General features: G+C 42.7%; 1 protein-coding gene across 8 annotated transcripts in view; it reads left to right on the top strand.

Moving 5' to 3' along the window:
- Positions 1-12,868, top strand: part of ryr2a (ryanodine receptor 2a (cardiac)) — a 194,731-nt gene that overhangs the window by 108,438 nt on the left and 73,425 nt on the right. For 6 of the 8 annotated variants that reach the window (XM_051069064.1, XM_051069060.1, XM_051069063.1 and 3 more), the window contains exons 28-44: positions 92-196; positions 355-529; positions 905-1,113; positions 1,374-1,550; positions 2,160-2,305; positions 2,412-2,526; positions 2,917-3,077; positions 3,920-4,079; positions 5,052-5,138; positions 6,850-6,981; positions 8,066-8,160; positions 8,415-8,590; positions 9,334-9,983; positions 11,253-11,453; positions 11,743-11,848; positions 12,017-12,160; positions 12,740-12,867. In XM_051069064.1, coding sequence (XP_050925021.1) covers positions 92-196; positions 355-529; positions 905-1,113; positions 1,374-1,550; positions 2,160-2,305; positions 2,412-2,526; positions 2,917-3,077; positions 3,920-4,079; positions 5,052-5,138; positions 6,850-6,981; positions 8,066-8,160; positions 8,415-8,590; positions 9,334-9,983; positions 11,253-11,453; positions 11,743-11,848; positions 12,017-12,160; positions 12,740-12,867 — 2,967 coding nt within the window. The remainder of the gene's footprint in view (positions 1-91; positions 197-354; positions 530-904; positions 1,114-1,373; positions 1,551-2,159; positions 2,306-2,411; positions 2,527-2,916; positions 3,078-3,919; positions 4,080-5,051; positions 5,139-6,849; positions 6,982-8,065; positions 8,161-8,414; positions 8,591-9,333; positions 9,984-11,252; positions 11,454-11,742; positions 11,849-12,016; positions 12,161-12,739; position 12,868) is intronic. The other 2 variants (XM_051069062.1, XM_051069061.1) reach the window with 1 other exon arrangement.

The raw sequence follows: 12,868 nt of genomic DNA, 5'->3' as shown, positions 1-12,868 counted from the left end.
GAATGTTCTTGTTTATTGAAATGTAAATGTCAGCTAAATGTCATCTGCCTGCAGAGTGCAGGACATTAACCTGTTCCTCTGTCTCCACCAGGTACTGACAGCAGGAGAGATTAGGGTGGGCTGGGCCAGGCCAGGATGCCTCCCGGACCAAGAGCTAGGATCTGATGACCAGGCCTTTGTCTTTGATGGCTTCAAGGTGGCTGAATTTTTCTTTGCTCACGCAGTCATACTACACATCCCATTTGTTCAGTGAATTCTCCTGTGCACAGCATTGTATACAGTCCTACTTCTTGGTGGACCTTTCAGATATTTAGTGATAGTGTGATAAATGGGGAAAGCTTTTTTTCCCCCCAGGTCCAGCGCTGGCACCAGGGCAACGAGCACTTTGGGCGTGCCTGGCAGACGGGGGACGTAGTGGGCTGCATGGTGGATCTGAACGAACACACCATGATGTTCACACTCAACGGAGAAGTGCTGCTCGATGATTCTGGCTCTGAACTGGCTTTCAAGGACTTTGAAGCTGGTGAAGGTCAGGGCTTTGTCATTGACACACACACACACACATACATACAGTATATGCCTCTGTAATTAATGCCAGTTGGAATCATTCTGGTTCTTTTCTACGTCCCTTGGCCTGAATCAAGATTTCCATTACAGAAGAAAAGGTCACTACCTTCTTATTAATGCTGAAGTTTAGGAACAGAGGATTTCTCTTCAGTTTTATAATCTGTTGTGTGTGAGTTATTCCAATTTATTTGATTACTTAAGTTTTGATATATTTCTGTTATATATCCACAGGTTGTACTGATATTACTCAGATGACCAGGTGGATGTCTAGCTGTACAAATGGTGTTAGAGCAAGCAATACACAAAAAGCTTAGTATTTGATTTTTTCTGTGCCCAGGTTTTATCCCAGTGTGCAGTCTGGGTGTGTGTCAGGTGGGGAGGATGAACTTTGGTAAAGATGTCAGCACTCTCAAGTACTTCACCATCTGCGGCCTGCAGGAAGGCTACGAACCGTTTGCTGTCAACATGAACAGAGATGTAACCATGTGGCTCAGCAAGAGGCTGCCTCAGTTTGTACCTGTCCCCCCTGACCACCAACACATAGAGGTGAGGGCAGTCGCCTGGAGCACACTCTGTACTCACTTAGGACAATGTAGATAATAACAGGTAACATGGTAAGATGTGTAACTACTGTGGATTTTTGGTACATTTTTGGTAGAGGATTGACATTAAGGATCCTTTCAAACACATTTCTAGACACATTTTTATCCAATGTGGTTTTTCAACAGAAATCTTCGTTAAACTATTGTTCCAAGCAGACAGAGCAGATGGAAACACAACAGATGAATTTTTTCTTTTGTTTTCAGGTGACAAGGATAGATGGGACGGTGGAGTCGTGTCCATGTCTAAAGGTCACCCAGAGGTCATTTGGCTCACAAAACAGTTACACTGACATCACCTTCTACAGACTGAGCATGCCCATAGAGTGTGTAGAGTCCTTCTCCAGATCCCAACCTAATGGCAGCCTCTTCTCACCAAAGAGGGTAACAGACACTGTGTGTAACACACACACACACACACACACACACACAACATACAAACACACTCAGATGTAACCCATTTTTTGTGTAGCATTTTCCTCCACTGCCAGTTCTACATTGACATGTGTAAAATGTTTTACTGATGATTTACTGTGTACCCTGCTGTTGGATATTATCTCTGATTTCTTTACTCAGCTGCGTACTTTGTATTTTTGTGTATTTCACATTGGCGTAATGATGCTAAACATATAAAACATAATATCAAGGTTATTCTAGTTATTGGGGTTATTGCTGCACAATACAAATAGTAGCTTGCAGTACCTTAGTTATCACATAAGTGGGCAAATGTTGACAAAGAAAATGAAAGTCTGTGTGTTTTTTCTTGTTACACACTATACACTTTCAGGCTGTGAGCAGACTATTTCTAAATGTATAAACTGAACCTCATTCAAACTTGCTGTGAGATTTATTTAATTTATCCGTGCTCAGTTTCTAGGCTACTGCCTGTTACAGAAAAGCTCACTGACTTTGTATATTCACCTGCAGACATGAACAGCAGGGCTAAGTCTGTGACTGAGAATATGTGTGATGTGTTCATTGTCTGTTCTGCAGGAGTTGGAGGACTTTGAAACGGTATCAGACTTTGAGGTCCTGATGAAGTCGTCTCATGGCCACACTGGTCCCAATGGACCTGAGAGAGATGAATTCAACAACCACAAAGATTATAACCAGGAGAAGCCATCCAAGCTCAAACAACGGTGAACCCTCAGTCTCCTCATATTAAAACAATTCACTTATTAAAGGTTTGTTTTTTTAACCTTTGATCACTATATTCAAACCTAAACCAATGATGTGCTCCACCAGGTTCATGTTGAAGAGAAACAAACCAGACAACAGCTGCCCCTCATCAGCTCGACTGTCAGAGGAAGTGATGGCTGATGACAGAGATGACTATGAATTCCTCGTGCAGGCCTCCATTGTAAGAGGATACACACACTTAATAAAACTCATGAAACACCTACATGCATACTTAATAATGCCAGCTCCCCACTCCAAGAGAGCAAGTTAAGCTAAAGATGCGATGTGTACAAGATGGTTCTGAAATGAATGAAATATAAATAGTATTGAGACAGTGTGTGTGTAGGTACTAAAAGGATGTTATAGTTCAGTCATTAGAATTGTTAAATATATATGACTTTATTTGCAGTTTTCAAGAGGTCTCTGAGTTTTAGTAAAAATGTTTTGTTTGTTTTTTTATCCCTTGCAGCTGCTAAAAAGTGTTCCTGTATTCATCCACTGTTTGATAATTGGCTGTTGTGAAACCCAGTGCAAAGAAACTTGACATGATTATACATCTCCTTCTGTACAGCATTACTACTCAGTGCGAATCTTCCCTGGCCAGGAGCCCAGCAGTGTGTGGGTAGGCTGGGTAACCTCTGACTTCCATCAGTATGACCCTGGGTTCGAGCTGCACAAAGTCCGAACTGTGACTGTTACCCTGGGAGACGAGAAAGGCAAAGTTCACGAGAGGTTAGTCCACTTCCAGCCAATCTGCAGCTTAGGTTCAGTTCTTCTGTTCTTCTAGTTAAATGATAAATCATTCATCAGGACATCTTTAGTGCCTTTAAAATCTGTAGGATACTCTGGTATATGCCTGGCAAGGTATAAAATATGGCCAACAAGTATTACTTTTTATCATGTTGACCAGAATTCCATTACACGATTTTCAGTGTGGAATCAGCTACTTAAGCCAAGCCAATTTTGTTTCTCAGAAGTCATTTTAAGGTGCCCTACTGGTCCATTATGGTACTGCATTTTGCTGTTTATGCAGGCAATATTAGATTATTAGGGCTTGTTAATGCTTTGCATCACAATCTCCTTCCCCTTTACAATTAAAAAAAACATTGTTGGACTGTAATCATATAACTTACCAGTCTTTATTATCTGTTCCTCTCAGCTGTGTAGTAAAAGAGTGTTAAAAACCCACACCCCCTACCTTGGACTGCTGACTTGAGGTGCTGTGAGTGTGCATGGTGCGACTCTGCGCTGTTCATACAAGAGCTGTTGTTGTTGTGTTTCTGTGACTGGTTCAGCTGTTTCAGAGTGATGAGATGTGATTGGCTCTGAGCATATTTAGTCATCACCGCACCCTCTACATCCACTTTCACTTAGTCCTGGTGCAGCTATGCTGCTGCACGTTCATGAACCAGAATAGCAGAGGAGATGCCCGCATAGTCTGTGCACCCAGGACCATCTGCTTTGTGCTGTTCATTGACCAATTCAAAATAGGGAACAGTGTGTGTGTTTTTTCTGATCTGGATTTGCATGTCTTTATATGTATATGTATATCTGCTCTTATTTGTGTGTTGCAGTATAAAGCGGAGTAACTGTTACATGGTGTGGGCTGGAGAGAGCAGCAGTCCTGGTCAGGGGAGGAACAATAATGGCTTAGAGATTGGCTGCCTGGTCGACACAACAAATGGACTGCTGACTTTCACTGCCAACGGCAAAGAACTCAGCACATATTACCAGGTCCGTGTTTGATTTAACGTTACAAGTGTTGACTCTTCCTCTTCATTGATTAACGTTTCTTCTCCCTCCAACTCCAACTGATCAACCACAACATTAAAACCACTTACTGGTTTTAAAGTTGTGGCTGATTGGTGTTTCTTTCTACTTACATCAGCATTTGCTTCCTTCCATCCTACTGTGTTCTTTCTTTTTCTTCTTATGTATTTTGTTTGCCTCTAACACTAGACCTTCTCATTGTAACAATATGGCACCAAGCAAAACCATTTTCCTCTACCAGTGATGTAAAGTCCAACTGAAACTTAACTGCATCTTGTTTTCTGCTACAGGATACATATCTGCCCTGTAGATCACTTGTTCTTAGAGGACAACTTCAGAGGACATAATCTTTGGTTTCATGAACCTATATTTGTATTAAACAGTCAGAATGCTGCAGGTTCTCTACATGAACAGTGAACAGTGAACTGCTGCTCAAGCCTATCAAATCATTACATTTTAAGCTGTATTTGCATAAATACATACATTGCTGTCCTGTCATTTGTTGATAGTAACACTGCCGAACAGCCCGTCTGCTCAGCTTTCAGTCAGTGACGTAGAGATTTAAAGCCTAAAGGAACATTTCCGAGAAAGATCTTTTTCTCCCTTTAAAAAAGTGAACAAGGGACAACCTGATAGCTGAATGGTTAGGGAGCGTACCACATTGGCCTTAGTGCACTGAGCAGCTGGTTCCTGGTTCAAACCCTGATTTGGCTAAACCTTTTTTATTGTGTCATTCTCTTGCTCTCTCCCCCCATTTCCTGTCTATCTTCCACGTCCTGTCAATAAAGGCATAAAGCCCCCAAAAATTATAATAATTTAAAAAGTTAACAAAACTGATTTAAAAATCACTTTGACTTGATGTAATGCAGTATAAAGGAAATAGCTACATCTGATTTCAGTTGGACTCAATAACCAGGCACTCTCTCCTCTCTGCAGGTGGAGCCCAGCACTAAGCTGTTCCCTGCAGTCTTTGCCAAGGCCACCAGCCCCAATGTCTTCCAGTTTGAACTAGGGCGAATAAAGGTAAGGAGGACCCACACAAACATCTTAACCACTACCTGTAGGTGTCCTCTAATGCCGACAGAACCTGTGATGCAGACACTGCAGTGGTTTCTGTAAGACAGTACAGTACAGAGTTTTGGGGTTTTGTGAAGATTTCGTCCAATTTCTCCCATTTCAGATGTTCCTGTTCTGTGTGCATTGTGCTCCTTACCACTGCTACACTAATTCCACTGTTGATCAAAAAAAAATCTCCATCTCTTGGTGTGAAAGGAGCCTGCTGACCTAACCTGGATAACGCTGTCTTTACTACAGCAGCTTCAGAATAAAATCCTTCCAGTGTAAAGCCAGATGAACAAACTGTATGTGTAGGTTTTCAGTCATCCAGGTCATGGTAGTCTTAAGTGCTGAAGTTGAAGGCAACTGGACTTCTTTTAGGTTTCTTGAAGATATTACACCTCTCATCCGAAAGGCTTCTTCAGTTCTGAAAACTGGTTGGGGAGTCCCAAGTATTTAACCTCTGGGGTTGGTGATGAGAGTCATCGACCCACCCAGTCGTTATGCGAGCCGTTAGAGTCACATGAACCCAGGTGTGACTTGTTAGCGGGTCGTTGCTCCACCCTGACATCATGTGAGTCATTAGGGTCACATGTCTCAAGGTGTGAATGGGGGTTAAATCTCCTGGGTAAGGATCTCAGGACTGCATTGTAAGTGGCTGAAAGTTGGTGTCATAAGCCACCCACCACCTCTGTTTAGAGATGGACGTTCCAGATGGACATAGATGGCCTCTTTTACTTTTACTTACCATCTGTCTTCTCTATTCAAGATGTATACCATGTCGTCCTCAAAAGAGTGTCCCTTCTCATTCAGGTGTAAAAGAAGTCCAGTTGCCTTCAACTTCAGCACTTAAGACAGAGGAAAACTTAAACCAGCAGTGCTACATTACATTACACTGCACAACAGTGGAAATTGCAGCTTCTTTCTGGTCGACCTGCACAAGTTGAGGATAGAAAACATTGTGGTTTGACCCTGCTCCAGTGTCACAGCACAGGCAATAATGGTAAACGGTTTTGTGGTCTCTGGGATTTAATCACCTCTGAGCCTCATGGCTGTACCAGCTATTTAGAGATCACAATGTAAAGTGAGGACACAGACTGCCACTCAACAAGGAAGGAATACAGTCCTTATCTGAAACCCAGGGGAGCTCCACTAGCCTCTCCCATCACTCCCCTTGTTCCCTGCACCACCACTTCTGGTGGGTGTTAGTCTGCTCTGGTCCAATCATGCACTGAGCTCAGTATTGATTTCAGTTCACTTAGGTCACATAGAAGTGAAACCAAGATACTGAAAGGATGAGACTTATGTGATGCTGTGGTTAGCAGAGCACTGTCCTCTCTTCTTTCTCTACCCCTGTGTGTCTGGTGTCTGCCCTCTAACCAGTTCATATTAGCGAAGACCTGCCCACTAGAAGTTTGACAACCAATTATAAAATTACTAATGGCTACTTGGGACAGTGACACAAGCAGGAACATTGTATCACAGGTCAGCACAGGTATCCCTGCTGGGAAAAAATAATACCTCTGGAGCATGAATCCAATCCATGACTGTTTGAAATGATAAGCAAGCAACACCTTAATTCACCTGATCTACACAGGAATAATAGCTCTTATGACCATTCCAACCTCATCTTATGTGTTGTTGTAACATTATTCACCATTTTTCTGTTTACTATCAGAATGTGATGCCTCTGTCAGCTGGACTGTTTAAGAGTGAGAGGAAGAACCCAGTTCCTCAGTGTCCTCCTCGGCTTCATGTCCAGTTTCTCACTCCTGTTTTATGGAGTCGTGTTCCCAACCACTTCCTCAAGGTAACAACTCTGTTAAAACTGTTTGTTTTTTGTTTTGTTTCAGTTCGGTTTGGCTTGGGTTTGGTCTGGTTTCAGTATGGAAATGATGCTGAGGTTGTGAGGCCTGTACTATTAACCAAGATTGACATACGTGGTTAATAGTATGTCAATCTATGTTTACCTACTCAGCAGAACCATGAATAAAGCACTAAATATGATCTGAGAAGAAACACTGACACCTGCAGATAAATGCAGTTACAGCAACCTCCAAAGGTGATATTCAACAAGGTGATCACATCATTAGAATAGAAAAGAAACCAATTAATAAAGTCAGGCTGATGATAAGTACAGGACTCAGTAAGTTTCTCGCTGAATCAGTATATTAGTATAAACTGTTAAGAACATGTGGAGGTAAAGTAGCAGAGAGAAGAGGAAAGAGTTCATGTCTGATAAATGTTCATTTATAATCATGGGAAATATTTAACAGTAATAACAACAGATCATTTTTCTGATAAAAGACATCAGAGGGTTTAGTTTTTATTTCCAGCTCTGGTCACAGAGTCTCCTCATGTCATTCAGTGCATTCAGAGCTGCAATGATGGAATTAGAGTAGAAGCATCAACACTGTCAGGATTCTGTTGGATTAAAGAGTCTGTTTGCTGGAAGCTCTGTTTTAAAACCACGGAAAGCCTCAAACAACAAAACAGTTCCACTGATCTGTGAAAACATCTATGGCTCTTTATTGTAAACTCTTTTATCCATGTCAGGATCTTGTGAATGACTACTTTGTTTTCCAGTGATGTGATTAGTCAGTAGTTGGGTTGTTGACAGGTTTTGATCTGATCCTCTGAACATAAGCTGCTGCGGAGCAGGTTTGTCCTGCTGTAAAAGTTACTGTGGCAATGTACCCTGACAAAATGAAGTTAAACCTGATGTTACCTCACTAACCTCAAATCCTACTTCATAGGACAGGCCTCTGATTGTAGCTGCTTGGTTAGTCTTAAGTTACTTCCATACTGTACAGCAGTGTAGATAGTATGCATGGTGAACTGTGTGCTGTGCCTCACTGTGGGCTAATGGACTTGAAATGTCTTATCTTATTCAGGTGTCAACATCCAGAGTGAATGACAGACATGGCTGGCTGGTCCAGTGTAATGAACCTCTGCAGTTCATGTCTCTGCATGTACCTGAGGAGAACAGGTGGAGCACACACACACACACACATGAACAATCATATTTGAATCTCTTCACTGGACATTTCAGTAACTTACACACTTTTCCTGGAGACCAAACCCTTACCTTAAGCCAAGTCTTCAACCTAAAACTTGACAGTTTATATTATGGACCTGCTTTTAGCACCCTCACTGTGAGTAATACAGGAACACACACACACATTGTCCTCCTCCTGTTGTCTTGTCTCTCATGCAGTCCCTCTCTCTCTCTGTGTTGTCCAGGTCGGTGGATATCCTGGAGCTGTCAGAGCAGAAGGACTTATTAAAGTTTCACTACCATACCCTCAGACTGTACTCTGCAATCTGTGCTCTGGGAAACAACCGAGTGGCACACGCCCTCTGCTCCCATGTAGACGAAGCACAGCTTCTGCAGGCTATAGAGAATAAGTACATGCCAGGTAACACACACACAGTGTATAGAAAGACTAAGTGAAGGCAGAGTAATAGAGCCTGTCCCTAAGAAATAAGCAGGGTCACCCAGGGTCATTTCATCAGATTCTGTTTTAAAAAGTTTACTTAAAGGATAACCCTGGTATTAATGTATTTTTCATTAACCCCATGTGTGGAGCCAAACCAGCACTTTCTGACTTCTCTGTTCTGTCTGTGGCTCTCAGCTCCACGCCCACTGGTTCCTCCTGAAGGCATGAATCGGTAAAACACCTCACAGATATATAATTTCAGTTTAAAAAGTTGGGGACTATTTTCAGTGGAGGATTAATCCACATTTGGTGCTCTGCATTTGTGGCAGCAGGACGGTGAGTGTGTGTGTTTGGGTCAAAACAAACTGCAGTGTGTGTGTGTTAATGGTGATGAAGGAACAAGTTTTAGGGAATAATGGAGCTCTGTGGCTCAGAGGAAACAGGTATATCAAACTGTGATACACTCACAGTTCTCTTTAGTAGGAGACATTCAGTGTTGGTTTGAGTCTGCACATGGGGTTTGGACAAGAAGAAAATGCAGAACATCTCCAGACCTATCTATTAAATAAATATATTTACTTATTTATTTATTATCAGTAATATGTAAATAGAGTATAAAAAGTACTGATGATGGATTATTTTTACTAATTAATTCATGTGAAAGCAGAATTATTACACTGTTGTTCATTGAGCATAATAATATGTCTGTTTCTCACCCACAGGGTTGCTTCGTGCGGGCTACTACGACCTCCTTATCGACATCCACCTGAGCAGCTACGCAACAGCTCGCCTCATGATGAACAATGAGTACATTGTTCCCATGACAGACGAAACAAAGAGCATTACTCTGTTTCCAGATGAGAAAAAGAAACACGGCCTGCCAGGCATCGGCCTCAGCACCTCCCTCAGACCCAGAATGCACTTCTCATCTCCGAGCTTCGTCTGTGGGACTGGATCACTGTACTGTAACAATGGCAGCAGTGGATCAGGGGACTGTTTCCAGTACAGCCCTGAATTCCCCTTAGATATACTGAAAGTTAAAACCATTGAGATGCTGACAGAGGCGGTGAGGGAGGGAAGCATGCACGTACGGGATCCAATAGGAGGCAGCACTGAGTTTCTCTTTGTCCCCCTCATCAAGCTCTTCTACACCATGCTCATCATGGGAGTTTTCCAGAATGGAGATCTGAAGAACATCCTGCGACTGATTGAACCATCTGTGTTCTCTGAAAGACCAGGCCAGGAGGAGATACACATGGAGCTGGAGATGGTGAAGGAGGTCGTGGCTGAGGGAGGAAGGGAGGATGGACCGAGGAACATGCCAAAAGAAGGACTGTTACAGATGAAGTTGCCAGAGCCTGTAAAACTCCAGGTAATAGTCAGTAAACCCTCTGTTTGTAGATGCAGTGATCATCATATTATCATCACATTAGTGGTGTGTTTACAGTTCCATACTATTTAATTTTCCGTAATTTCCGGACTATAAGCCGCTACTTTTTTCACACGCTTTGAAACTTGCGGCTTAAACAATGATGCTGGCTAATTTATAGATTTTTACGGGCTAACGAGCTTCATGCCGCAAAAACATTTAGACACCTGCAGCTTATAGACAAGTGCGGCCTGTATATGTACTTTTTTTTTCTTTTTAAATTTAGTGGGTGCGGCTTATAGTCAGGTGCGCTCAATAGTCCGGAAATTACAGTAATCAGCTTTCATGGGATTTATGACAGGGAATACACAGTGCTTCAACATTTTGAATGCTCACTGAGTGAATAAAAATAACTGAGGTCCTCTTCCTACCTCCTACCTACTTGACTGTATCCAGTCAAATTTAACTCTTCTGATGACTGGTAGGAAATACAAGTTGATGGCTTGGGTTATTTTCCTACCGCTGAGCTGGCTTCTCAGCACCTGTCTCACCATCTGAAGGTATTTGGTGGTGGCTGATCTCCTTGCGTCTTCATTTTGACTCCCGTTGACCTTCCGTTGGGATTGTTGCTGTCCTGTATGTCTGCTATCCTGCCCTCTGCTAACTCCACCCCTACAGTCCTGATCACCTTCTCACCATCAGCCACACTTTTCCAATCTGAATCATCCTGATGTCCTCGCTGTAGATCCTGCTGAGGTGGATCAGTGAGTCTATGTTCCGTTCACTCCTGGCATACAGTTTGATGTTATTCTTGTGTAGGAGGTGGCTGATGGCCACTCCACGAATCTGTGTCCATATCCACTCTCTGCGACGCTCTGGCTGAGAGGGTTCAGGCCTCTACAGAACAGCAGCAGGAACAGTGCAACAGCTTGGTATATGGAGCACCTGATCATGACTTGTGTGATGGCCTTGGAGGTGGCTTCCAGTGTTGTTCACAGCTGCATTGGGTTCTTGATGAAGGTGATCGGCGTGCTGTTAGCCTTGTATAGTGCCATTCTCTCTAGTTTTCATGTGTGTGGCATCAAGTCATAGACTTTCCCCATTCAGTCCAGTCTAGTTGGTTACAGTGGCATGTTCTTTGTATCCTACAAATGTATCTTTTTCTTATATTATAATTTTCTTATTCATTTGATAAGCTATAGTCTTTCAACATACTATGTAGTTTACCTGATATTATATTTGATTGAATGTATCTAATGTGTGTGTGTGTAGATGTGCCATGTGCTGCAGTACCTGTGTGACTGCCAGGTGCGACATCGTATCGAGGCAGTGGTGGCCTTCTCTGATGACTTTGTGGCCTGTCTCCAAGACAACCAGCGGTTCCGCTACAATGAGGTGATGCTGGCACTCAACATGTCTGCAGCTCTCACAGCCAAGAAGACAAAAGAGTTTAGATCGCCTCCACAGGAACAGGTAGGAGCACCACTGAGTGAAGTGAAGTGAGGCTGGGCTGGACAGACAAGTATAGACGGATAGGTTGCAAAAATTGGGAGACTAGAGAATGCAAACATTTTGTGTATTAAGAGTATATTGAAATAGGTCAGTTAGTAAAACAGAGCACAGTAGAGCATGAAGTAGAATATAAGCAGAGAAGAAGAGCATATACACACCACATAGAAAGACCAAGGCGTAGGATGTGGAGACGCATTGGACAAAGAAGCAGGATATGGATCACAGTCAAGATCTGTATGTGCTTCTGCAGATCAACATGTTGCTGAACTTTAAGGATGAGAAGCAGGAGTGTCCCTGTCCTGACTACATCCGAGAACAGCTGCTCGACTTCCATGAAGATCTGATGAGACACTGTGGTAAACTGCCAGTCAGCTTCAGTCAAACAGTCAAATGAATGACAGTGACCAGTTTGCTCACACAGAAGAGAGCAGTGATAAACACAGATCAATATTATCTTCATACTGTCTACCTGTTCATTGAAAACACACAGAGTGCACTGTGTACTGATTTCTCCATTTTGTCAGGTATAGAGTTGGATGAGGACAGAAGGATAGACGGTGACAGTGACTTCACCATCCGAGGTCGACTCATATCGCTTGTGGAGAAAGTGGCTTATCTAAAGAAGAAGATGGCCATCCTGCCAAAGGAAAAAAAAGACAAGAAACCCAGTAAGTCCTCTGCACCTGAAGATGTACAGATGTGACATACATGCTAACATTTGATTTGCTCGCCACTATTTTGGTTCTGAAAAAACACTGACAGAACACAGAGGATGGCTCATCATTTACTCAATGTTTATAAAATGTGGTGAATAAATCCAGACTTCTGATCATTTTAGTTTCAGTGACCCCATGACCTTTCCTCTAGCACAGTGGTTCTCAAACTTTTTCTTGCACGCCCTTTAGAAGCTAAAAAAATGTTCATGCCCCCCCCACTCTGCAACTGTTTAATCAATCATTACCAGTAATAGGAGAAGCAACTCATAGAAAGGAACCAAGTTGTAGTTAAATAAAGGTCAGAAGGACAGCGTCAGCACACAAGTACACAGAAAACAACCAGACTCAAGCTAGCAGCACTTTAATGGGTTTTAATGGGCTTTAATTTGTTCAAGAGTCACAGTGAAGGAATAATAGACAAATAGAAGAAAAAATTGAGAGGAAACAACATTTTCAGATGAACCCACACTGAACCCATAGTCTTCCACAATTCCCCCTTACTCTCTCCCCCGTGTGTCTGTGTCTGTGCAGGTACACTACAGCAGTTGATTTCAGATACAATGGTTCGCTGGGCTCAGGAGTCCGTTATTGAGGATCCAGAACTGGTCAGAGCCATGTTTGTCCTGCTGCACCGCCAGTATGATGGCATTGGAGGACAGG

Source organism: Lates calcarifer, unplaced genomic scaffold (assembly GCF_001640805.2).
Source record: "Lates calcarifer isolate ASB-BC8 unplaced genomic scaffold, TLL_Latcal_v3 _unitig_5776_quiver_344, whole genome shotgun sequence".
NCBI classification, from domain to species: domain Eukaryota; kingdom Metazoa; phylum Chordata; class Actinopteri; family Centropomidae; genus Lates; species Lates calcarifer.
Note: the sequence above shows the minus strand (reverse complement) of the source record. Positions and strands in the feature narration are given on the sequence as shown.